Source organism: Patiria miniata, unplaced genomic scaffold (genome assembly GCF_015706575.1).
Source record: "Patiria miniata isolate m_02_andy unplaced genomic scaffold, ASM1570657v1 HiC_scaffold_21, whole genome shotgun sequence".
NCBI classification, from domain to species: domain Eukaryota; kingdom Metazoa; phylum Echinodermata; class Asteroidea; order Valvatida; family Asterinidae; genus Patiria; species Patiria miniata.
Window position 1 is genome coordinate 7,634,770 of NW_024037060.1, and position 27,635 is coordinate 7,662,404.

The 27,635-nt window shown below is 40.0% G+C and overlaps 1 protein-coding gene across 1 annotated transcript in view; it reads right to left on the reverse strand.

Moving 5' to 3' along the window:
* The window catches only part of LOC119729886 (lymphocyte antigen 75-like), a 56,082-nt gene extending 29,500 nt beyond the window's left edge, over positions 1-26,582 (reverse strand). The window contains exons 1-22 of the mRNA XM_038202676.1: positions 26,540-26,582; positions 18,749-18,921; positions 16,519-16,634; positions 15,222-15,349; positions 14,278-14,498; positions 13,030-13,121; positions 11,688-11,791; positions 10,957-11,092; positions 10,138-10,220; positions 9,579-9,713; positions 9,166-9,237; positions 8,813-8,845; positions 7,650-7,811; positions 6,884-6,972; positions 5,859-6,003; positions 4,814-4,852; positions 4,181-4,354; positions 3,544-3,660; positions 2,457-2,582; positions 1,564-1,806; positions 935-1,144; positions 227-396 (exon numbers count right to left, since the gene is read on the reverse strand). Coding sequence (XP_038058604.1) covers positions 227-396; positions 935-1,144; positions 1,564-1,806; positions 2,457-2,582; positions 3,544-3,660; positions 4,181-4,354; positions 4,814-4,852; positions 5,859-6,003; positions 6,884-6,972; positions 7,650-7,811; positions 8,813-8,845; positions 9,166-9,237; positions 9,579-9,713; positions 10,138-10,220; positions 10,957-11,092; positions 11,688-11,791; positions 13,030-13,121; positions 14,278-14,498; positions 15,222-15,349; positions 16,519-16,634; positions 18,749-18,921; positions 26,540-26,582 — 2,811 coding nt within the window. The remainder of the gene's footprint in view (positions 1-226; positions 397-934; positions 1,145-1,563; positions 1,807-2,456; positions 2,583-3,543; positions 3,661-4,180; positions 4,355-4,813; positions 4,853-5,858; positions 6,004-6,883; positions 6,973-7,649; positions 7,812-8,812; positions 8,846-9,165; positions 9,238-9,578; positions 9,714-10,137; positions 10,221-10,956; positions 11,093-11,687; positions 11,792-13,029; positions 13,122-14,277; positions 14,499-15,221; positions 15,350-16,518; positions 16,635-18,748; positions 18,922-26,539) is intronic.
* Between the last annotated feature and the right edge of the window lie 1,053 nt (positions 26,583-27,635).

The following is a 27,635-nucleotide window of genomic DNA, read 5'->3' on the forward strand; positions in this document are numbered from 1 at the left end:
TTATCAGGGTTCGACTGTATTACTTGAACAAAATGTACCCAAATCAAAATACTTGGCCAAACTACACCAGTGGAATTATTTTCTTTAAAGATGACAAACTGCTTTCTGGGCATGCTTTCCACCGTTAGGTGAAATCTTTGATCCGAAACCATCATGGCGTTTTTGTGAAGTTGATGGTAAATTGACTCACCCTGTATTTTAGGTTGTGATTAAATGCAATACTCACGTTGTCAATATACATCTCAATGCAGTCCTCCCCATTCACGTCGTTGGGTTCATACGCGTTCCAGCTGGTAAACGTCACGGTTTCACCGTTGGTCCATTTGAACTCATTTTCCATATCTCTGTCATGCAGCCCGATCCAAAAGCGAGTATCGCCGACATTTTTTATGGAGTCTTGAATGTGACGATTTGGAAAATAACAAAAAGAGGTGGCGAAAGCAAATTATTTGGAATGTACAATAAGAATGGATTAATACTGTTCAGCCATTATACAGTGCGGCAACAACAACAATAACAACAACAACAACAAACAACAAACAAACAAACAAACAACAACAGCAGTAACCACACAATAAATCCATCTGTATGTATGTGTAGTTATGGAGTACCATTACTTGTAGCTGTACTGTTGTTCTCCTGTGTTTGTATTGAAAATTCAAACTTGATAGCATTTTATTTTGGGTTATATACTGCGATTTCTAAAGAACAAGTTTACAGTGAAATATCGATAAGTCAAACCTCAAGGGGACAGGTTCAAAATTTGACTTCAGCAGAGTTTTGAGTTACTAAGCAGGGTTGTATATCATTGTTATACTACTGAGGGGGATGGATTCTTTGTGTGACTTAACAGTTGTTTTGAGTTATCAGAGTTTGACTTGTCGAGATTTCACTGCATAACAGGCCTAATGTTTATAATGCCACTCAAACATACTTTGTTCCCAGACGTAGGCCTGCAGGAAATGGTTGACATTCACATCAGCCACTGAAGCTAACATGGCGCCGTTCGGACAGGCTGCCTCGGCTGCGACAAATTCTTTCTTGTCGTAGTTGGCATAGTAACAGTTATCCAGGTATCGTCCCCAGCCCGTAGGGCAGTTCAAGGATGAGGGAGTCGGGGGAAGCGGTGGTTGAACATTCTGATCTGCAAAAGAGGAAACAAAATGGCGTAGACAGTGTCTGATTTAGCTTGAAAACAGTCAGAATTACTTACACCTTCCTGGATTTCGCAATATCGCAATAATGATCAGGCTATATAAAAAAAATGTGACACCAATCCGTGTGACTTTCTGCTGCCACTTCCAGTTAATCTCAGGAACTATAGAATCCACTCAATATTCTGCCAAGGTTTATTGAAAGAGAGCTTGAACATCATCATTTTCAATCAGCACATTAACAAAACCGATACGCGCTATAAATGCAGAACCTAGACCTCAATATTGCCAAGCACAACATGTCAGAGTCTTGATTTCTTTTATGGTTGACGAAAAAAGACAAAAAGAAGAAGATTAAATTAAACTAATAAAAAGCGCACAAGTTCTTTTCAAAAACTGTTGTACTTGCCTCTCTCGTAATGATCAAAGTGTTGCGTGTCGTAGGTCGGCAAGAGTCCGCCTGCCGTCTTAGCAACCTTTCGAAGGAAGCAAGTCCGACCTTGCCTGTCGTAGTCGAATGACAGACATGTAAATGATGTCTCCTGGACGCATCGCTCTGCGCATTCCCTAGGCCACATATCGTCCAGCTGCAGGTCCACCGTCTCGTCCATCTTCTTCTCGGTGTACGTTATAAAATACTTAAAGACGTACTCTGAAAGTCACAGATAAAAAACAAGTTATAGACCTTTCTGCGCTTAGTTGGCAAACTGCACGGCCTGCAAAACCACGGCCTGCAAAACTATGGAAGGTCCAACACTGCAAAAACGAAGAAGAGTTATTACAGATCATCAAAATATTACTTGATACTTGAAAATCAACAAAGCTACAAAATAATTCATACACATGCCATTTTGCTTTGTGCTGATGGCGTTATGAGGACTTTTTTGGAAATATGTTGCCAACCACGGCTTCAATTTTTGCCGCGCTTACGGCAGCCCATTCAAAATGGCGCCTATGTTTACAAACAAAAGAAATGCTTATATGATAGACTCATGTGTTGGCGGAAAGAATTTACGTGAATGAAGCAACTACGGCACATTGAACAAAAGTTTGAATAATTTGAATGCAACAAAAATCAGTTATGGAAATGAACCAAACTTGCACGGAGGCTATGGCGACCTAGCTAGGGCTTTTAAAATGCTGAGCCCCCAAAATAGCAAAACTCGTAATACATCTTTGAAACTTTCCATTGTACTTTGGTATTTAATGCTCTGGCAAAAAGTCTCCACTGCATTTGAAGTATAGGCTACTTTCTTGGCTGAAATATTTCATTACTTTACTTCTAATGATGAATCCTCTTACCATCTCGACTGCAGGCATATGAGTGAGAGTAGTAACAATCATCATCATTCCAATCTCCATAGTTATTCCAAATTTCACAGCAATGCTGGCCGCCTGAGTAGTACGTGTCGATATTGTTGGGTTGTCCTGCACGAGACAAATTCAATGTCAACCTTTATTTTCATAACACATTTAATATATCAAATTTGTTTTAATACGATTTTATTCAAATAGTAAATTCCAAAGGTGACTGATATCTGGGAAGGCTTGATCATGTTGCAATATACTAACGCAGCTATATCTAAAGGTTTTTTTGACACAGATTTTTAATCACTATAGAGTTTCTTCCAGTTGCATGTTTTTAAAGGATTTTGTTATAAAACAGATGATGTAATAGGTTTTGTTCCTGAACAATAGAGAGCACTACGACATCATTTTGAAAAGAATGTAGCAACCTGACGCCACTTTTTGTCTCGATATATCATCTCACTAAATATCAGTCATTGCAAAAATAATGATTAGACATAAATCTGGGACTGAGAAACATGTCAAATTTTGGGTTAGGAAACAGTTATTAACTATTCTTGACTCTCCATGGAATTTGAACACAACAGCTGAAGTGATATCTTGGTACTACATTCTTTCCATCATTTTTGCCTACGCATCCCTACAGCTCAAACATCAACTTTTACAAACACTATTTGTGAGATTTGAGTGCATTTACTACACTGATTCAATAAACAGGATTCTGTCTTCAGTTCGTTAACGCGAAACGTCATTATTCCTTTTGTTGTCCGATTACACACATATGCAGCAGGATATGTGACAGAGGGAACCCCCTTCTTTTGTGTTGGTCTTTTTGTTACCAGAATTTCAGGAAATCGCTTGCGATATCTGGGGGATGTGTTAGGTACTAGCGCCCATTGGATAAACACTCAAGTTGCGTAAGCTTCCGGTTCCAATGGTTCCAATGCTACTTAATGGCAAATGGGCGTGGTTTAAACTGCAGTGACGTCACACTAAAGAATCGGATAGTGTATAGGGAGATGGGGGGGGGGTTACCCCTCTGTCACCTATCGTGCTGGGTATTAAGTAAACAACGTTGTACCTGGAGCCCAGTTGATCTTTGCAAAGGGTTTGCCATCGCTCCAACCCCATCCACCTTCAACGCCAAGGTCATTACATCCGATCCATGTAAATCCAGACCCAAAGGACTTCACGCGACCTGTAACGAAAATAACACCCGAGATTGGTGTGATCCTTGCCAAGTATTTCAATTTAAATTTTATTTATTTCAATTTCAATTTTATTTATTTCAATTTAACTTTCACTCGGGACGTTACACACTGAGTAGGCCATACAGCGTTTATACGTCGGTGAAGGGCAAAACCTAACTCGATAATAATTGAGCGTAGATTTAGTTCGTTCCATATCACTACCCCCCCAGAAATATCATTTAGTTTTTTTAAACAATAATATTCCACAAACAAAATGCTAAGTTCCTTCAGGGGCTTGAACAAACTTTGGTTCACTCTGACCAACTTAACAAAGAAATCCACCAAGGAATGCAAGTTTGGAAATTGACTAATGCATCCACTGTAACGAAAGATTACTTCTTCAAATTACAATTTTTTTTCTCTCTTCCCTGCCCGCGTCTCTGACCATTGATTGGCTACTCGTATACACAAAGCCGACACACTGAAAACACTCAACGTGAAAGATAAGCAGATTTGTTTCTAGCTTACCATTAGCGTAATTCATATCATCACTTCCTTGGATGCTTAGCAGATCGCCTCCTTCCTGTCGGCAGATGATCCGGGCATTGAACCAGTTCTCGTAGGCCGTCGGTCGGAACAGGAAACATTTGTTGGAATCCTTGTCGTACTCCCATCCGTTACCGCAGCGGTCATAATACCCAGCTGAAACAACCCAACAAGTCACTTATAGTGAGCAGCACATTGTCTTACAGGCTTGACTGTAAGTAAGACTATGAGTCAGGGATGTAGTCGAGCCAATCATCACAAGTCCCTGCAAGTCCGCATGTCCCAATTCAACTAACAAGATTTTCAAATCAGCTTTGACCACAAAGGCATTCCTTTGTTATTGTGCATTCACTGTTACCTATGAATGGGAATTGTGATTTACTTGTGATGGACTTGTGGTGGACTCGACTACATCCCTGCTATAGATTTTAATGTAAACAATGACTTTGGGAAGTTAGGTAAAAACATTAAAGAAAAATTAAGAGAAACTTAAAATCTTAAGGGTCTTAAAATCGAGATTTCACTCTCAGGCGCAGCCCAGGCCAACTGTTTCATTGGCCCAAGTAACTGTCCATATTTAAGTACTACATGTATCTAGAATTTGTATCTCCGTACCTGTTGGGTTTGGTTTGGACGTTGGTCCGACTCCGCTTTCTGTAAAGTAAAAGAATAAATTGTCACTTCAATGGCAGGTAATTGTGGGTAACAAATCAGTCATTCAATCCAAAACACGTTCTTTAACATACCATACTAATTCCATGCCTGCATGATTTGGAGGGCGGGGGGGGGGGGGGGAGGGTTGCTTATACCTGATGATTTCCAATATTCCCCCATTTTTTCTTTTCTAACTTGTGCTATTTTGGGTACGGCATCATGTGGTACAAGACTGATAGTACGATGCACACTGTGTGCATGGTACATGCTGTTTGGGTATATTTTTTCAGTCTGGTTTTTCAAGCTGAATGAGATGGGAGGTGTTTATTCTGTGAAGCAGAAAATAATGCAGATTTCTTGGCCCATGTTTACCACGATTGTCTATTACTGTCCCAGGATTTGACCTCAGTTTTTATTTTCATTAGCCAGCAGGGCTACCGAAACGACTCTTGACTAGCCCGCGGGCATTTGCACTAGCCCGCCTGTTTTTCTTTTATCTCATAAACATCAGTGCATACATGTAAACCGTGTATCCTGAGGCAAATTAAACAAACAGATGTAATAATTTAACCCTAAACAGTTAATCAAATTAGACACACAATTTGATACAGGTCTGCTTTCTGACTTTAATGCTTCATTTCTTCCGGTCCTTTCATCTTTGCCATATCCCAATATTTTTTTTGACTCGCCAGGCGGGCTACTTCATCAATAGTTTGACTTGCCCGCCGCTGTTTTGACTAGCATTTGGCTAGCGGGCTAGTGCTAAAGTCGAACCATGCTGTCACGGTGATTCAATACAGCAAATAATATGAAAGAGAGCCTAATGTTTCGGACCTAGCGAAATCTTTCACAAAGTTCAAAATCAAATAAAACAAGTTGAGTAGAACGATGGAAGTAAAAGTCAGCAAGTGCAGAGCATTACAACTTTCACCAATCAGCACGTGCATTAGGCTTTACAAACAAACCACCATTTTTACTGGTTTTCACTAAAACTTTTCAAACTTACGTGATTTTTTCTGACACGCATAGTAGTTTTTCTGGGTGCACTTTCTCGTTTTCCACAGGCCGTAGTTCAGTGGGGCACCAGTCAAGGTGACACAGTGAAGCGATGTTATCGGGTTGTTTGGTGCCCAGTTGTTATAAGAACCAAGCTAGAATATTATCACCAAAATAAAATTAAATTTTTGTTTTCAAATAAATTACGAACTAGGTGCACCGATAACTACAATCCCGGCCAAAATGGCTGGGACACTTTCTGAGCTTGCCACGGTCACCCACTCCCCCGCTCCCCCGGTCAATGTTGTTCTCTCCAGCTGACTGAGTACACACCGCGCAATGAGAGACAACATTGAACGGGGGCCGGGGGGGGGGGGGGCTGGGGGCCCAGCGAGATTCCGCCAGGATTGTAGGTGCACTGAAATAATTCGAGCTGGAGAAATGATTCATACAGTGATCTCATTTATGGTGGCGTTACTAACAATAGGCTCGCCATTGTCCCATTTAACTTAAAGGAAGTTAAAATCACCTGTAAGAACAATATTGCTTATTTTACAATGGCCAGTATGGCATGCTAAAGCGGAACTTATTCATGTTGACAGGTGCCGTGCAGGGTTAAATAAATTCAGCTTTGGGGTGCCATATGCCTGATCGAAAAGATCAATAGATCGTAAAACTTGTCTATTTCTTTGAGAGTGTCAGATGAATGGCGGTTTACCTCTTTTTACGACAAACCTCACACCACAGACTCTCACACTGTCACGGTGAATCAAGAACATAGGGCTTTCACGTAGAGAGACATTTCCCAAATAATGTCTTCTCCATTTCTGAAATTCTTACATCCCAAAAATTTGCTGTATATTGTTTTTAACAGTAACCGGAAGCCCCCTTTCCAAAAAGTACTTGTCACACAAACGCTGTACTGTACAAAGTTTGTATATTTAACGCGCGTGGTTTTTCTGGTTTTTGTAACACCTAAATAACTTTTATAAAAAAAACCAACACATTTTGTGTTTTTTTTTTAATTTAATTTACCGTTGTCCCGTCGGTCCACTTGTAGGTGCCTGCAATTGCGTTGTCTGTCAGTCCAATCCAAACACGCTTCTTGATTACATTGAGCCGACCTGCAAAAGCATCCAATAAATTAAAGAATTAAGGTTTTTTTGCTCGTAGAAATTTGTGAAAATTTATTAGCATTTTTTTAAATTAAAGATAACTGATAGCACTGTCATCATGGTAACGTGTTTAATTTTGTTGTCTTTTCATCAACACTAAAAACCGGAACAAAGATAATTCATATGATTATTTTTATTCCAAAAAATCGTTGAGACAATATATCTGTTGCTAGCTAGCCCAGTCATGTAATACAATATAATGCGCACATCATTTAAAACTGATTCATGAAAACGGCAGTCAAAGACAATGAACACAACAGTGTTGAGAATACCAAGAAATGCAACTTTCAAGGAGTCCTATAAGACACACATTTCAACATTCTGATGAAACATTACCAATACATGTAGTAGTAATTCTAAAAAATTGTAACCCCAGGAATTCGCAAAGAAGCTGATCTTCCTTTTTGCCCAATAAATTAAATTCACAGATGCAAAACATATTTTAAAAACATTAGCAATATTCAAAAAAGGAATGTCTGAACATTACTTTTTGGCTCACTTTCTTCTAAGCTGAACAAGTTTTGCTTTAATACTAGCCATTGAATATCATTGAAGATATTCACCGGCGACGCACATTTCCAAAATTGTCCTTTCCTGAATTGAACAAAAATACATTTTGAATTTACTTGACATGAAGGACTGTACTCCATCATCTTCCACCTTGACTAGTTGAGCGTTCTCATTCTCGCAGGCTGTTTCGGCGTCGGCCCAAGATTTCGAATCTGGGATGATTTTGTAGCAGAGGTTGTTGTACAAGTCGTAATCCGTGTTGTCACAATACGCATTTACTATTCAAAACAAAAATCGGAATTGTAAATGATAGAACAGGATATGTAAATGATAACAAAATTGTGCCCGTGATTCTATCTGCGTTTAGAATTCAGTTCCCGGACAGAACAATCACACACACACGTTTTCTGTTTTCTAAAAACACCACTGAGCTGAAACTTCAACAGGTTAGTTGTTCTGTATCCTACTCAAAAGATTTGGCCAAGTTCTTTGCACAAAAATAATCCCACGTGCCTTTACAAATCTGGTTAAAATATATTTTAACTGTGGTATGCACACAAGTACTGACATTGTCAGTGCATTTTAAATAATGTTTCATTACTCCGTCATTTTTCGTCAAAAACAATTGATGCTTCACAAGTTCCCCTTTGAGACATAGCTTAAAAGCATCGTGAGTGTCCCTGGTTGAACTTTTGATCCATAATTTCTGAGGCAAAGATCAGACCCAGGCCAACTCCCATAGGATTTGTATTGTCAGGTAAAGTATTGTTATTGTAATGTGTTATAAGTATAGCCGCTGTTATCACAAGGCCACCAATACTACGGTCACTAGGCACAGTCTTGAAGCCGGGAAATAGGTGGTCCTCATCTTTTGTTAGCTATATACATCTAGCATCAGGCTGTTGTTGAAGGGGGAGGGTGTAATCTGGGCATGTATACACTTTTTGTGGCTTGAAATTTTTTTTTTCGCGCAAAGATGGCTACTAATCATCTTTTTCGACACTAAGAGAAGGGATCTTTTTTTATATAGAGATACATTGTTAATTTTACGGAGGCCAAGTGTCCGGAGAAAAAAAAACCCTGTCTACTTTTCAGCATTGATAGCTGATGACCCCCCCTGCAAAAATTCCAGGATCTCCCCTACCAGCATACTGAAAACTTCAGTATTGTGGTTGATTATAACCCCCCAAAAAAACCCCCGAAGGCACCTCGCAGGGTTAAACATAAAGAAGTGGATAATCTTTGAACAGAAAAAGGAGATGAAATAAGATGGACTTACTAGGCCCAGGTGGGTTATACGTCAGAGGAACTCCTGTAATAAGTCAATACAAATTCCAGGGCTGATGTTAGAATTGCAACAACAGCCAAAGCATGTTGTTTAGTTAATTAAAATCATAACCTGAGCCAACATCAACAAAACACAAATGCAACCATTTGTGTTACCTTTCTGTTAAAATCTCACGTACAAATCCATATATTCCATATCATGCATGTTCCATGTTTCTATACAAGCCATTCATGTACTCTAAAAAAAAATCGATACATTGTTCTTCAACAGCAAAATGGGTACAGGGGACAAGCATCAATATTTAGGATAGAGCGACGTAGGGAAACAAACAAACAAAATCTCACCTTTTGTAATTCTGCAAATGAAGGCAGCAAGCTTAAAGCAATCGCCATAATACCACAGACCCTGGGCATCAGCTGAAAGAAAATTAACAAACAAACAAATCATCTTAATTAAAGCATGAAATAATCACCAAATTAATCAACATCAAATGCATTCCACATCATTGCTGTTTTTAATGTTTGGATAGCGCGTGCTAACTGGATCACGCTACAGCTCTGATCCCCTAAAAGCAGGGAAACAAAGAAAAAAAAAGCAGGAACAAAAGAAAGGGAAGATGCCCTGAGCTAATTATATGAATTTAACTTATTGAAACGTGTACACTAGAAACTGCAGGTAAAAGGGACTAAACGTAGTGGTATTATCATAAAAAAGTCCAACCCTCCTCTCCTAACCAATTACATCCTGGGTCAGCCACTACACACACCTGTTTTAATGTATGCACAATCCTTCTGTCCATTTTTAGCCCCAGGTTGTCCTGGGGCCCAGTTTTTGTAACTTCCAAGTTTGGAGTTATCCATTGCCCACTTGAATGTTCCATCTACATTGATATCTGTGCAGGGGAAAGAAAGTACATGATAGCGATGACTGAGAAAGCAAACCAAAACAAAAAAAAGGGTGATGAAACCTTTTTTTCTTTCTTGACGAGAGTGATTATGTGCATTTTCACCTGATGATTTATACAAATATATTTGATTGTTTGACTTGCACGTTTTTGCATTTCTTGCCATGTTTCTTTTTTTATTTCAAGGAAGTCTTAAAGAAATGTTGTTATTGCAGGACCTCGTTTTAATTTTCTTTTTAATCCGACTAATGAAACTATTATCACCACTTCAGTACAGCACAATTTAAAAAAAAAAATTTGGTCAGATTTTAAAAGAAAATGGTTAGTTCTACATCTTGGTCATCCTGATTTCACACCTGACTCTAAATGTTGACAATTTGGTTTGGATTTTCTCAGAGCAAGTAAGACAAACCTGATAGTCCAAAGAAGAGGTCTTGGATGCCATTGCTGTCTAGACCATTCAAGAAGCTTTTCACAAAAACATATTCACTGTCCCTATAAACATGTTCAGTGAGAGAGAGAGAGAGAGAAGGGGGGGGGGGAGGGGAGAGAACATAAAAGGAAAAAAAACCATTAAAACAATTCATATTTCATGATTTGGAGATGGAAGGGTAAGGTTAATGTGAACACCTAACCCAAATTCAAAGTTTTATAAGAATATTTCAAATCAAAGTTAACAAACATCCTTTTAATACTTTTCATTACTTGACAATAGACCTTGATCACGCTGCTACCATTTCCGTCATGTTCCCTGTTTCAGATTACAGTACTGAATGATAATGATTTTGCGCAAAAAAAACTAGACTATTTTTCCTTCCAGGCTCGCTTTGGTAACATTGATTTGAAGTGAAAAAAATAAAATGGCTACAACATGATAATGGTCCAAATGCTAAAAACGAATGTGTTTATTATGACAGTTTTATCCACAGAAGTGACAATTCTATGTTTCACAGAATGGAAACCAAGAATCTTGATTTTAATTTGTCTCGACGAAAATGGTACTCCTCTATGGAGAGAAAGAATGTTGCGGATGATTTTGACATTTGAAGAAAAATGTACATTTATTGTCGAAGACTCGAACAGTGATTATCCGGATATATTACTATTAGACAGAGAGAAATGAAAATTGAGAGCGTACCCTATTTTAACAGAGCTAAGAAACAATGTAGCAGAAGACACACGGATCTTTAATGAGAGAATTCAGGGCTAGGATGAGGCCCAGTCTACGTACCCTAGAATGGGTGTCAAAAATGCCCCCTGGGTAGTGCAAAAATCCTTGGCATCAGTCCAAGTCATCAGGTTGTTGGCAACTGCATTCAGTTGATAACAAAAGCCTGCGTGGGCCGACCAACCCACCGGACAGGTGCCTGTGAAAATATACACCAGTAACCGTAAACAATTAATGTTTCCAAGGGGGTCCACCCAATGTTCCCCAGTCCCTATGTTCCCCAGTCCGCCCCTAGGGTTAGTGCATGGTTAGGGTTAGGGACCGGGGAACTTGGGACCCGGGGAACATAGGTGGTACACACCCGTTCCCCTGTCCTTATGTTCCCCAGTCCTTAGGGTTAGGGTTAGGGCAGGGGACCAGAGAACTAAAAGGGATTGGTGACCATTAAGGTTAGGGGTTAGGGGTTAGGGCGTGGGGGGGGGGTGACAGCAGTCCAGTCCCCCCCCCCAGTCGCCCCCCTCCCCCCCTCCACTGAGATTTTGATTTTCTAAAAAAATTATCATTGATCTACATGACGCCCCCCCATGAAATGTTCCAGCCCCCACAGCGCCCCCCACTGAAAAATTCCTGGCTACGCCACTGATGCTATAGCATTCCATTTCCCAAGTACTTGATTTTGGTCTCGTAAAATTAATTCACTCGTTAAAAGTTCAGCTAAGATTTTCCTTTTTTTTTCCCCTTCAGCGCCCCTCTGGTGATATTTTCAAAGAAGTGTGCTAAAGCGTTTCCCCTACCTTCAGGAATTTCGCAGACATATTTATATTTTGCTGTGCATTTATCGATGGCCCATGTTCCTGAGGTTGAGACGTAGCCACAATCGCCATCCTGACCGTACCATCTGCGATACCACAAAACAAACATATTCATTATACACTCACACAAGTTGGAAATTGATATCTGTTGACTAAATTCGGCGAACAAAGTTTGAAGCCATTTTTGAAACTTTCACACGCATATTCTTAAAGGCGAGGGTGGGCATTTCGGTTACCTATACTGAAAGGAGCCCTTAGTGCGTGCATAATCTACCTAAGCGCGAGCACGGTTCCACCAAACAAAAATTGGCTTCTAATATTGTTCGCCGAATTAGTCTATTGACAAAATGTTCATAAACGGGAGATATGGCCCCGAACATGTCTCAATATTTTGAAATTCATGAAACCAAAAAAAAAAAGGCATGCAGACGACTGTTTTTTGTTGTTGAAAACACACATCCCCTTAACTCGAAAAAAAGATTTGAAAATGGGACAACAGTGTGAACCCTTATCCTACCCCTCAGTTCCTCCCCCCGAAAAAAATACATAATCATTGCATAAAAGCTGCCAAATTTGTATAAATGAACATTGTGAACAGAAACTCTTGTGTGACTGTTCTTTAAAAGAGAACACTGCCTGTTATTTTTGTTACCCCCGCCAAAGAGAAAAAAAAAAACAACAAAAAAACAAGTTGTTGTTTTTACGTATAAGAAGAACCAATACAGTCGTTCCCTAGTTCCATATAGAATACATCATTTAGGTTGCTTTCGGCTTAGCTGATCAACAATTTCAAGCGACATTGGTTAAAAAGTTTACCTGGAGTAGTGGAGATACTACACAATAATTTTCCAAATTTCAGCTCTTTTAACTTTGACTTTACGACGTCAAAAGTAACCATGCCACTTTTCATCATTCTGGATCGGTTAATTTTTCGTGTATTAAAGACTCTATAACTTATTTTGATTTTCCAAACATTCGATGCAAGAGTTTATAGGACTGAGTACGAACAAATATCCGAAATCACACGGTCTGAGTGATGCACAGAGAAGAAAGATAATTTATCGTCGATTCGCAGCTCCCGTGATTTTCTAACACGCCGTCCAAACATGTCAAAATTGCGAGTCAGAAATCTGGACAAAATTCCTTCTCTAGAAATCTCATTGAAAAGATCGTATCAAGAAGTTTCTGTTCAAAATGCACTTCGTCAGAAAAAAAAATAGTATCGGAGACCAAATTAGAAGATACAGCTTTGTATTTAAAGCTATCCGAACTAGGAAAAATCCGGAACTAGGAAAACGACTGTATATAATTCCAACATTCTTACTGGTTTTTTGGCTGGTTGTTTCCCCATTTGTTAACAGTCGTGTCAAAGGTTGACCCGTCTGACCATTGATAGTCTCCGTCGTTTCCATTCGCCTGCTCAAAATTACCAACAAAGTTAACGAGCATAATTATTTACAGAAGCATAATCATTAAGGCTAAATAAAAAAAAAACAATGTTTAGCGTCCCGGCACGCCTCCTTTTTTGTTTTAAAAAAGAAAAGAAAAAAAACCCTAAGAAACATTTTAAACAGTGACATCATTTTGGCCTCTTTGTCTGTTGCATCTAGCCCATATAGACCTTTCTACGTTTGGTTGGGTTGCAAAACTATGGAAGGTTCACCACTGCAAAAATGAAGAAGAGTTATGAAAGAAAACTAAAAGCTGTACGTAGTTAACTAGGTTGGAAATCTCTACAAACCTACAACATATTCCACACATGCCTTTTGACTATGTATTGAAGGCGTAATGAGGACGTTTTCTGGAAATATAAGGCCAACCCCGGCTTAAATGTATGTGCCTTGCGGCAGTCCTTATAAAATGGCGTCAATGTTTACAAACAAAAGAAAGGTCTATAAAGCTGGTATGTCATTTCCTGATTCCAGTGGCATCCATTTAAAAACAAAAACTGGCGGCCATCTTGAAAAATTTTGGAGGGAAAAAGGGGCCTTCTCCTTCCCCTTTTTTAAAACCACAGCAGTTAGGTCTGTAGAGAGCAACATTACGCAAGTGTTGGATCTTAATGTTTAACTTTTGTGCCGTAGGTAAAGAGCACAATATTGTGAAGGGTCTATACCCGAGTCTAATGTTAATTGTGAAACACACAGAAAGAGAAGATTCAAAACCTACAGCAATATTTTATTTACCAATAAGGTTGAAATTACAATTTGTATTTATGCGCACAATTTTTCAAAGAAGTCCAAAAATTGGGTACATTTTTTAATCCTACGTTTGAAGTCACCAGAAACGAAATGGAAAATAATTAAAACGAATGACAAAAAACCCCGAATTTGTTGCTTCAATCCAACGCCGATTGCTACACTGGACGAATTTGACGAATTCAGCACGAATCGGTTTGCTAAAAAAATGAACTTTAATGGACCTTAAATTAAATGTAGTCACAGCTACTTGAAATTCAAATTGAGAATTAAGCTTGGCGACGTTCGGAGACAAAATTAAAGTATCGATAATAGGAATGTGTGTGATATATAAGAGTTAAAATAATCGGGAAAACCTTTCATTGTGGACGTACCTTATCTTGCAATCCAATCCAGTAACTACTTGAGTGAGTGACCTGCAAGTTGTCCAGAAAGGTTTGGTCGTCAGTTTTCTTTATATACGCTATGTGACCCCCCTGGAAAAACCCACATTGGGTCTCGGCATCCTTCCATTTTGCAGCGCCACTCGCAAACCGGTAACACTTGCCGTCGTAACTCCTCCAACCATTGGACTCGTCGCATACGGCGAGGACAGCTGACAGAAATAAGGGGAGAAAAACGAGATCACCAGAATGCAGGTATACATTTTTACTGATGACCTGGGTCGCAAATACAATGTCTTGTGTTATAGAGAAAATATATATTTAAAAAAAGCTCTGATTGCTTACATCCGACGAAGTGTCATAGTCCGTTCTACTTTGCAAATGTTCAAGCCTTAAGTTGAATGAATGTTATACCTTTTACATCTGTCTGATATTTGTTTGTTAGAGATGTGTTTTCAGATGCAAAGGTTGTATTCTGGACGACAGTACCCCTTTATAAGTAGTGAAACATAAACAAAAATGACTTGACTGGACTCAATTCATCAACCAGAAATGTGAATGGAGCTACTTAGCACGATTATTTGCAATTTTGCAAAGCTCAGGTTAATCAATCAACTTGCTCACTAGGCAAATACAATATAGGTTTCTGCCTAAATGCCTTGTGATGTACATGTGTATTTATTTGTGACTGGTTTTTTTTGTCCAGCCAAAAGAAAATGTACAGCAATATTTTGTGCGATGTAGCTCTTTTACCCCTCAACTATATGGCATCGTCCCAACTATAGCTGTGTCAGCCCGAACTGCAGTTAAGATCCCAACTACAGTCCCAACTGTAGTTTGGGCGAATACTGTTGTTGGGGTATAGAAGATGAAGCCGGATCGACCGTGCTCTGGCCCGGTGTGCATATATGCAAAGCATCTGTGGGTTCACTTACTGGACAGTTTACTGCAGATGTACGGTTTGGCCTTACTACAGCCGTCATCGTTCCATTTGGCTGAGCTAGCATACACAGCAGCACAATCTTCATTTCCAACATTATTGGGCTCGCCAGGATTCCAATTGCTGCGTGCGAAAAAAAGTGTGTTAAAAATTTCCCTCAACTATATCATATATAGTAATGCAACAACACCTAGTTATTGCATATGGTTGCATCCTACACATATGTCAATGTAAATTCTTAAAAATGCCCCGCACAATATTCAGTTATTCCAATGATTTGAAATCAAAGAAGTGACTGTGATTATATGCTTTTCTCTCCTGCCAATTTTCCTCACAAATCAGAATTGTTTTTTTTACTTCCCTTTAAGAAAAATCCTTCAGAGCCACGAATCGGAAAGCAACTTTTAGTTGGGCCTTCACCAGCTGTTACGTGAGTCATAAACATAAGAATAGATTTTCATTCTCTTGTCATAGAAAACTGTGACTGTAAGGCTTTCCATTGACTGCATATTCTGCATGGTCACGCATCACTAAGCTTAATTTGCAAAGTATGGAAAAAGGTATGTGCAAACCTTACTAGGACAGTTTGGTGTAAAACATGAGCATATCCAGACATCAGACGAGTAGATCAAAACACAGTTATTTTATGAAAACGAGAAAACAAATTACCAGGATATCTGTCGATTGATAACTTTGTGCTGCAGCTCGAAAGTTTTGAAAGTCACGGAAATTGTATACCTAGTTACCTACCGGAATCTTTGGCAGGCAAGGTAATGCTTCAGCCAACAGACACATTGTTGGAAGGAATCGCTTCTAGGGGATTTTTTTTGTGGTGGGGGACACGTGATCATGTGGAAGGCGATAAACCTGGCTAAGGTGTTGAATCCTGAACGATTACGATCATCATTTTGATTGAAAGCCTGTTTAAATTTGTTCATGCTTTCATAATACGAAACGTCCTGTAGCCTACCGGCTTTAATAGCCTGGGTGCATTAGCCCAAACTGTCCCAGGAGGGTTTTCACTAAACAATGGTACTCTGTGACGCATGACCTGCAGCCTGAGCAGTGCATCCAAGATACCAAATTGAAAGCTTACTGCCACTAGTCTGTGATTAAACCATAATAATAGTGAATATCTTCATAGTTTGTTCGTATTATCTGTTTGTTTTGGGGTCAGCTTTTGGGGCATCCCGCTGCAGGGACTTTAGGATGGGTCTTAAAAGTAACTACTGCCCCTCAAAAACTACAGTGCAAAGTATATGTTTGGTTGGCGCTTTTGCGCATGCGCTTACTTCCAACTGCCCAGTGGCGTGTCGTCCACCCATTTGAAAGTGTTCTCCGCGATAACATCGTGCAGTCCGATCCAATACTGACCAGTGGCTCCAGAGAGAACATTTTTTATGAAGGTCTAGGGGAGAAAATGAAAAACTGTTTAGAAATGTCTATGTATAACTTGTTGGTGAACTTGAGAATACATGCGTAAGGTACGAAGAGGACACTACAGGGTGAGTAAAACAAAATCCCGAAACCCAAATGTTGAACCATTGTTTTAGTGAAGTTCGGCATGGAGCACTTTCAAAGTCTAGGATATAAAAGCCCAATTAATAAGCTTTCTTTTAGTACAAGAATCATTCAAATCGCCTATGTATTTTTGAAGTTAAGTAATATTAAACACAACCGCCGTTTTAAAGTTTTGTCCAGAGATCACAAAAAAGGTGTGTTTTCTTTCAGCAAAACGAAAACAATGCACACAACATCCTTTTGTGATTTGTTTTCGTTTTGCTGAAAGAACGCTGAACTGTTTTTGTGATCCGTTGACAGAACCTTAAAACGGTGGTTGTGTTTAAAATTCTGTAACTTGAAAAGCACATAAGTGATTTGAATGATTTTTGCACTAAAAGAAAGTTATGAATTGAATCGTATCTTAGAAAGTGCTCCATGCCGAACTTCACTAAAACAATGGTCCCAACATTTGGGGTTCGTTTTTTTTTTACTCACCCTGTACAGAAAATTGTGTCCGCATGTCATAATTGTATTGCAATATGCAGCATCTTTCTTTTTTATATAACAGGCCGATGCCCACTTTCCTGTGACTGTTACACATCTGACATGATTTTATGATTCTGATGCACTCCTTAATGCATTTTGTCCTCCAGGAGTGATTATGAATAGCAAACTGCTTACCATATTGTTTGAAGTCATTCTCGATGATACTGGGTCAAAAAAACGTGTGCTTGGGAGGTCTTAAACACTCGGTTTAAAACCGGTTTACTGCGCGGTTTGGATGCTGATAATTACCCGAACCGAAGGCGAGGGTAATTATCAGCATCCGGACTCTGACCGGTTAAACATAGTGTTTAATACCGACCAAGCGCATATTCATTCCCATTCATATATACCCTTTCGGTCAAATAATCAAAACCTTTCCGTCCAAAAGTCTAAACAAGTCAAACATTTACAAATTTACAACGAGTTTGTTCAACAATTTTACTTAATGTTTTTCGAAGCACCCTTTTAGTGGCGTGCCCAGAAGTCTTTAACAACTTATTTTATGGAGATTGGCGCGCGTAGCGCGTGATGCGTGATGTACAAATGCAGATGTGGCGGTGCGTTGTGAATTTAGGACCATGGAAATACTGACTCACTGGTAGTTTTGCGCATGCCTCAGTGAGGATTGTGAACGTTCAAGTAATAAAACGGTAAAGACACTGGATTAAATAGGAGTCCAACTTTCATGTGACACTGGAATGGTGTTTAAGACCAGCCGGACGATCTTTATCATCCGTTTAAGACCGGCCACGTGACGGGCTGTCAACTAATAGAAATGGGTAAACTGTCTTAGGTATTTATGAATAGTAAATTGCAAAGCACCAAGGTAACAGGGACAGGAACAAAATGTCACACTTTGGATCCTAAAATTACAGAATGACCCATTCAGCGTCACATTATAACTAGCCCCATATGAGTGCGCAGCAATATTCAGGCCACACTGGAGCTAAGGTCGCAATTAGCTTGGAAAACCCAGCTCCAAGTAAAGGCTCATGATATTGGAAATTGCCTTTTGATGTCAGGAGACTTAGAGCTGGTTTTCCAAACTGGGGCCACATTTGCTGAAAGGGCCCATATCTTGATTTTAAAAAGACCTCCCCTAAGGCAAAAAAAAAAAAAAAACATGTTTAGCGTCCTGCATCTTTGACAAAAAGGAAGGAGGAGGCCCTTTTTTTTTTCTTTTTTTTCTTTTCAAAATGGCCGCCCGACACATTTTTCAAGACAACGCGGCCGGGCTATTTTTCAAGATGGTTACCAGCTTTCTTCAAAATGGCCGCCAGTTGGACTCATTGACTATTTCCACAGCTTTATACACGGTATAAAAGTCTAAAAATACGATTTCTTTCGTCAGAGATCGTTAAAATTTATCAAAAAAAAAGGAGGCGGCCTCTAAAAAGGAAGCGGGCGGGGACGCTAAACATGTTTTTTACTTAGCCTAACCGCATAGTCTGGTTAAGGGTAGGTGGTACCTACCGAAGTTGTTGCGTCGGGAATGATGGCTAGATCGCCACGTTTATTTTTTTGGCAATCAGTCCGAGCAGCGGTCCACTTCTTCGGCGAGGTAACCACCATGAAGCACTGGTCGGTGCCGGACAGCTGCTGCCAGCTGCCGCCGCACTGTGGTATGGGTGGAGTAGCGGCAGTTGCTGTGCAATTGGTGAAATAATAGAATAAATACCCGAAAGGATTAATAAAACAAAAACATATAATAACTGTAACATGATCGTTCAAAAAATCCATTGTGTAAGTGATAAATTCAAGGTCGGATCAAAGAAAGGAGTGGTAGGAGTACGCGGCTTACCATCCCCGGCCCCACCCGATCGACCAATGTTAATTATTTACATCATAGGGAAAAGATCGGAAGTGTCCTTGACGATAACGTCATCACCCAATAGGCCTACTGCAAATGCATGTTTTTTGACACAACGCCTCAAACACCTGACGCTGCCAAGTCTTGGACTTCAATTACCCGGCCAAGCCTCCCCCACACCTTGGAAAATCCTGGATCAGCCACTAAAAAAGTTTCGGACTTGGAGAAACGCGCGTGCATTATGCAGACGATATGGTGCGAATAGAAATAGGCGGTGACTAATTTTAGCGGGGTTTGAGTTCGTTCAACCTCAAAGACCAATCAGGCGCCAGTCTTTTGCCAGCGTAAGATGGACGAAACGACCAATGGGATGACGACCTGTGAAGGAAAGCAAGCACGTGCACAACTTGCTACGATAAAAGAAATCCACTTCAGGCTCCAACTAAGATTATGATTGTTTGACAATGATCCCCCCGAAGTTGCAACAGCTTTCTAAAAAATGACAACCATTACCTAAGGCAATAAAATCAACAAGGATCATCTTCCATTATCATAAAGATAAATTTAAAACGGTGAATTGTGTACGGAATGATGATAAAATTTGCATATTCGAGCCCACAATATAAATTATGCGCAGTCAACTAAAAGAAAGAAACCTACCTTTTCCCCCGAAATATTTCTTGTATTATTTTTTATATTTTTCTCGTGTTTTTTGTTAGTTTTTTAATATGCACACTTATCCCTCACGACAAAAGTTGCATGGACGCTTGAGAAACGTTTTAATGCGAGGGAAAGAAAAAAAAAGGTGAAATGGAATTTTGTGAAAATCGGAGGTATAACTTTACGAAGTATTCTTAATTTTACGATATATGGCTTTAGAAGACAATAGGTAAATGTCAATGAAAGTTGTAGGCGATATAGCAATACTGCTTAAATTCAGCAGCCTTTGACTGTAATGACGTCATGAACTATCTATTTTGGGCCGGTGGGCGTAATCCTAGTACCAACCGATACACGGAGTTCAAAGGATGAAATTTCTGATAAAAAAAGATAAAGGATCCGAAGCGATATCGACTTCAAATGGAACCCTTAGCACGTCTTGGTACGGAATTGTTCAACTGAATGCTTCAGATTTTTTTAGGAGACCATATCACGATTTGTAATCACAGATGAGATTTTTTTCAATATTAAAAATCAAATCACAAATTTCAGTGAAAATAAAATCGACTGGTTAATACCAAGTATTTTTGGCGCTGAAACGAAATTTCAATTTCGTGGTGGTAAAGGATGCACTTTACATTAAGATAATGTACCCCTCCTAATGTTCCCTCCCTATTTCCAACTTTTGGCTACAACTGCCGATATCTTTCAAATAACGATCCGAAATAAAATATTTCAGAATATTTGTACAGGCCTAATCGTGATTCATTTCAACTTTAAGTTAAAACAAAAAGTGTACACACTTGTATACGTCATTTCTAAGTACTCGAGTACTCGACTTTTCTTTTGGTATGAGGATTTTTTAGGCTGTGACATTTGCTGAGGATAAACATTTGAAAATGTTAAACATTCTTTTTGAACATTTATAAATTTCACCCTTGTCTATGACGATCGTTTACGAAAGGCATTTCCTTCAATATCAGCCAAAATAATGATTATTATGGTCGGTCTTAAGGCTGGTTCAAATACTGGGTGAGTAAAACAAAAAGTAAACCCAAATGGCAAGACCAATTTTGAATGAGGTTTTGTCCGTAGCACTTTCAATATCTAGGATATGAAAGCCCAATCAATGAGCTTTTTCAAACGAAACCAATTCACATGATGATAATTGTTTTAGTTCTGCTGAAAGAACACTTACCTTGATTCGAATGATTCTTGTATTAAAATAAAAACTTCAGGACTGGGCTTTCATATCCTAGATTTTGAAAGTGCTACAAGCACAACTTCTTTCAAAAATTGGTCCTGCCATTTGAGTTTCGTTTTTTTTTACTCACCGTGTTTTGCGTGAAATTTGGTTCACATGACTTGTTCCTATACCTAGATATTATCAGGATGACCTGCATGCTTTGTGAGGCCACGTGAAATCAAATATTTATTTTATGTATTGGCATACAACAGCAAAATGACCACCACCAGCTGAAAGGGTCAATTTACAAAGATAAAAAAAAATACAATTACAGAAAGAGTTTAACAGGCTTAGTCAAACAAGTACAAATTCTACAGATGGGCAAAACTTGCTAGGAAAAAAATATCGAACAGTTACATAACGATCGAAGCAAAGTATTTAAAACTAGTTATTCATGTCTATTACATATACACCATATAGGAGTGGCGAATAGGAGATAGTTAGAGAAGTTATTTCAACGTGCTATTTGGGTGTGGCACCTTGAAAAATAGATGTTCAAATTGAATTGATAAGTTTCTGGCATTACCTTAGTTATGAGCTTTCCGATGAGACATCACACGAAAGAAATTGGCCCATGACAAGTCATCAAATAATAAATTGCCACTATTGATTTAAGAGCGGGACGCTCCTAATTCGTTCTGAATATAGTGTGTGCAATTTCTGAACTGGAGCGCGCCATTTAAAACCAATTTAGAAAAACTGTATGAAAACAGTATGCAAAAACAAGCAAGCGATTTTTTTAGTTACTGAACATTATATTTCTTTAAATTTCGATCGAAAAAAATTAAAACCTGTAAAAAGCACGTAAATACCAACGTTAAGGATTTGGACGAGTTGTGGAATAGTTGAAATAGTGGAATACATGTATTACTAATAGGGATCTTGCTGATTCAGCTGCGCGTGTTTCAGGCATGGCGTTGTCCTATCTTAATGACTTTGGTATTGAACAGAGCCAGGCACAAGTTTCTTATCTCCAAATGTTAAGAGGTTTGTTAACCTTTGTCACTTGACATTGTCGCTATCAGTAACCACTGTTATCCAACTCCAATTTACAAGTGTAAAGTGCACAAACTGGAATCAGTATAACAAGTACGAGTGCACAATAAGCTCTGGTCGTCTTGAATGAAACTTGTGCATGAAATTTATCCAAATGATCCCTGCCAGAGCTTAAAAATGCGTCGCCGATGGCACATAATTATGGAACACCATATTTCAGATGTGATAAATACCACGTGACTATAACATCACTGCCCATATTTTGTCTCCATTTACAAACTTTTCATAAACGTCTTTCCGAATTGTTACAAACAATTTTTGTTAAGTATTAATTTGATTTTGTTTGCTTTTTTGGAAAAATAAAATTTGGTATTATATTTTGTGGGAAACTTGTGGGGCTGATTTTGGTCAATTTTCGGGGACAGACGTGTGCAAAATAAAGGCGCATGCGCACGGTGATCGAAACAAAATGGCTGTTCCGAAAACCGTCGTCAAGAGTGCATTATGACCACGGCATGGCATTTAGTCACGAAATCAATTATTTTGCTCGATTTTCGGTGACAGACCACCAAGTCACATGTAGAAACTCCTGCCAGAGCTTAAAAATGGGATTTTTTTTCACAGGCTTTCGTCGTAATATGGTTAAATCTTTTTGATTGTTTTATTGTGGTTCAGCCGGCCCTGCCCAAATTTGGTTTCAAATGTATTTTTCAGCCCAAATGGAAATATTAGTACATCAAATCACATCGTGTCACTTTTTTCTCGTTTTTTTTTGTTGCTTGTCGGAGGGGGGGGGGGGAGCGTCCCCCCTTACCCCCACCCCTCCGTGACACCCATGCCTAACTCCAGCCAGTATAATTTGGGAAACTTCAGCTCCAATTTTCGTTTGTAATTTCCCGGACACCTGCCCCCCCCCCCCCCCGGTTCCGCTGCCATGGGTGCCTGATTGTGATACATGGACTGGTTTTGATGATACCGGGCAGAAAAAAAGGCATTTTTATTAAAGTAAAACATGTTGAAAAGTGTATACCCAGTTGTGCAATTAGGGTTACATTTCTGAGGGGAATCCTTGGCTGCCAGGGAAGATCCAGGATTTTTTTTTTTTGCTGCAGGGGTCCAGGCCCGTCACATTTCGTTTTACGTCCGTTCCCGGCATGGACAGCGCTACCTTGTGTCACATGGTGCATAAAAGGCCCTGCATTTGGACGTCGAGAAATCCCACGTTTTTACACCTCCAGGCCCGGATTAAGTGTTTCGTAGGGTCCTAGGCACCAGTGTTCCGAAGAATGGAGAAGGAAGGGGAAATGAAGAGGGAATAGGAACAAAGTGGAGAATGTAAATAACAAACACTGCTGCTCAAAACTCCGCCAAACTAAAATCAGGTTCTGCAACCCATGGCAAAAGATTGTACATTCTGCTGTCATGTCGGCACAAGCTGCCGCGCGAAGTCGCTTCACATACCGGCGTTGACAGCTACAGCTGTGCAAAACACAAGCACGTGCTCCGTCGCTTGCAGGCAGTTACGAATTGAGCTGATTCTTATTAGTGAAGACTTAAAATAACGAGGCCATATTTCGATAGAGAGTCAAGCTACAATTTTGATATTTGCACCACAGAGCATCTGCAATCCAAACATTTCCCAGGGCTCTTAGCGTCCCCGGACCCCACTCCTTCAGGGCTTCGCGCTCTCATATAAAAAATTCCACTAAATGGGATTTAAAGACCCCCCCCCCTGCAGTCTGGGATTAGGGCACAGGCCTAAATAAGGTATGCGCAAAGATACTGATCATGTACATGCAGTTGTGCGACAATGAAATAAAAACATTATAGCTGGATTGAATTTTATATTTTCGAGCAATTTTAAAAATTAATTTCGAACGATTACAGTACATGCTCTCATTATAACAAATTAATCATTCTTGCAAATTGTCCTCCGATAGAAGAAAAAGAAAATAAAACAAAAAGTTATGTGGCGATGGCCAAGTCTTCAGGAGTCGGACTTATGACCCTAACTCAATGAGCCCCTTACCGACTTCCATATAGAACTCTTCTGGGACTCGGTACCCGGCCCACCACACCTCCTTCCCTGTCCATCCATGTAACTCGAAAGTCAGGCACCATAAAGGGAGGAAACGAGGTGGCACCCTAAGCCTTGCTGCCGAGTCAGCAAAAGAACCCCGTACCTATACGCAGATGCCAACCTGGACTTCGCAGACAGTCCCAACTTGTGAGTCAGCTTACCGACCGACCGAGCTAACTGCTGTTGGTAATTGACGACGGGAAATTAATACTCTTAAATGACAGAACCGCGCCGACATCGAAAAACAAAAAATGCCACCACGCGGGTTCGAACCCCTAACCCTGGGTCCGCTGTCAGACAGCTTAACAACTAGGCTGTTTCAGTAGGTGCTTTTCTTTTCGTTTAAAAAATAATCCTTATTGGAGTGGGAGAGTTACTTTGTGTTTCATAGCTGCACCAAAGATGCATCAGCATCGCACTATACACATGAACGCTGTTACGTAACTCTTTTCTACAATCATTCTTTTGTACCGAGCAGTTGACCATTCAGAGCCACTACGAGCAATTAACCTTACCAAGCTCGTCCTTATTCTGTCTCATCAATTGTTTCGCGTCGCGCGTCTTTCGGCCGGCACTGACATATCGGGCTGATTGAGCAAAATTCTAGCAAGTTTCCCTTACCTCATTATATTTATATCAAACTATTGACCCGTTTACAAATAATATTTACGAGGAAATTTTGTTTGTCTGATTCTAATTCAGCTCCCAGGCTAGCTTGGGAAAATTCATCTTTTCTTGTACTTACGCTAAGTCTAGGAAATGATGCCATTATTAATACAATGTCACATTAACGTCAGCCGATGGCATGATTAGAATCGTGACCACGCGAGTACAATGACGGCCAGAGGCGTAAATCTGTGCCGGCGAAGGTGCGTGCCGGGGGTTGGGGGGGGGGGGTTTGGGGGTTGGGGGGGGGGATGGCGGGTGACCAAAGCCCGACCGTGGACATTCGAAAAGCTTCTCAAAAGTGGGTGTGGTACATTACATGTGTATCTTGACCAGTACTAATTATGCGAGAGCGAAGCCTACACGGCGTGGGGTTCGGGGCCCGCTTAAGGGCCTCTGAAAAATTGGATTCTAGGCACCCCGTGGTGCGATCTGAGGCAATTTCTGACTACTGCCAAAGTTTTAGCACAAGATCGTCATTCAAACGTCTTTTTCGAGTTTGGAGTCATTAAATCAGCTGTTCTGAGCCATAAAGAATCAAATATAGGCTACATTTTTGTATTCAGGGACGAAAATCGTTGGGGAACGACATGTCCCCTCAATTCCCACCGATCGACGCCCATGGTTGGCACCGTGCTTCAGAACGACAGACTTTGCACATGAGTAGGGCCTATGCATACATGTTGTACAGCGTCAGTTGGTGAAATCTAAAATTCTGAGAGAGACCCTAAACTTGTTTTTTTCTTCTTTACTTTTCTCTGCGCGTGGGTGTGTGTGTGTGAGTAGGCCTATGTGTTTTATGGCACACTGCGATATTTTCGTAGCCCCCAAGTTTTCGTAGGCCCCCAAATTGTTCGTAGGCCCCCGAATTTTTCGTAGGCCCAATAACACAGTGCCTACTGCATGTGCCTATTGAGTAATCTATGCCTGGTTTCAGGAGACCAAATATCGCCTTCGCTTGTCTCGTTAATTATAAATGATACCAAAATCAAAGCAAGTCCGTTTTTTTCCTGGACATATTGTGCTCCGGATTGCCTATCCATCCACATTGAAAATTGGGTCTACCCGATGTTCCCCAATACCTATGTTCCCAATACCGATATTCCCCGAAGTCCTTAGGATTAGGGTTAAGGTTGGGGTTAGGGTTAGGGTTAGGGTAAGGGGTAGGGATAGGGTTAGGGTTAGGGTTAGGGTTAGGGTTGGGGAACATCAGTATTGGGGAACATAGGTATGCACCCAATTGAAATAATCAGTATATTGTGACCCATAACAGAGGCGTAACCAAGGGATACCCAAAGCTCCCTGTCCATGGCCGCTAAGAATTCGATTATGAAGAACATGATATTGTTTGAAAAGTCATACATAAATATTTACCCATTTATTGCCATCCACAGGAAACAAATTGCCCCACCCCTAGAAACGGGGCCACAGCCTCGCCATGGTTTTAAAATAGACGCATTGGGAAATATCGATGTTTGATGTGGGTTGCACGACTTAAACAGGCATTAAAGACGAAACAACAATTGGATTTTAGAGAAGTTGTCAAAAAGGAAGAGCTTTACACCGTTTTACACAGACATACTACGCGTACACGCCGCACAATCTACAGGGAAAAAAACGATCCAAGAATGTATTATAGCTCATTTAAGCGTTTGTTTCTTCTTAGAACAATTTTAACTGCTGTGGCCAAAGACCATTAATAAAATGTAAATTAAAACACTTCGAAAACATAATGTTTGGATTTTTATTTCATTTTATTCAGTTATTTTTTTTTGCCGGAGCAGCTCAAATGTTTATAAGCCTTACCTATCGCCAGAAGGGCACCGATCACAAGAATTTGCAGCTGCATTGTTACTTTCAGCCTACGGTTCAGCCAGACCTTCTCAAGGAAACAAGAAGTGATCCAGAGACCAGCTAGCTTCGCCGGGGGCGTATCACGTCCGTGCCGCCTGTAGGACCAAGCCGGTATGGCTGGCTATCTAAACTAACTTCACTTAAAAAGACCCGAAGTTTAGTTAATGTTTAATAATTAGCGAGGGGCTCAAAATCCATTGAACTTTTCCCCACTATTCTATTTGACAGGGTTTGGAGTCTGTAACGACTGGTACCCTCCCCCGAACAGGGACTAATTTGTTTATATACATCGTCAACGTATTTGCATACCAAAAATGAGGACAACTTGGTGCGATCCAATTGGCCTGATAGGTTCCAAATTGTAGTGTAATCTGTAGGAGTTAAGCAAACAACGTAGATTGTGTTATCTTTCTTTCCCTACAGTTATCTGTGGGGACAAATTTCAAATTGCAAGTGCCAGGGAAATGTTTGTCTTTTCGTCTATTGTTGACTGTATACAGATTGGATGAGCGGTGACTGCATCAAATTACCAAACATAGCCAATTATAGTCTACCAGTTAATTGATTAATCAATTATATTTGAGTTTGAACTCTGTAAGTATTACCATGCATCGGTAATCTTCAAGTCTCGATTGTTCTTTTTCATCTGTTTTAATTAAACAAGACACACCAAGTAAATAAGCTGGTTGCAAAGCGAACACAGTATATTCAAGCGATGAGTCTTTTCATGTTGTAGCCTACAGAATGGGTTGGATTTAGCCCATGCATTGGCTTAACGGGGCCCTCCTATTTTTCAAACTTTCAGGCCAAGGTGTGGCATAGTAAGCAAGTCTAACTCTTAATTGAAAGTCAGTGAGCCAGTCAGTGAGCGGGGTGCAGATGTGTACGGTGGCCCCTATGGGACAAGCACAAATATTTAAATAGTTGGCTGTAACAGTAAACATCGTCTTCAACGTAATGGGCGTCGGCAGTAGGGGCCCCCTACCTTCTCTAACATATTCTAAATTTATCATTTTTTTTCGAGGGTGGGCGGCGGACATTTTCCCAC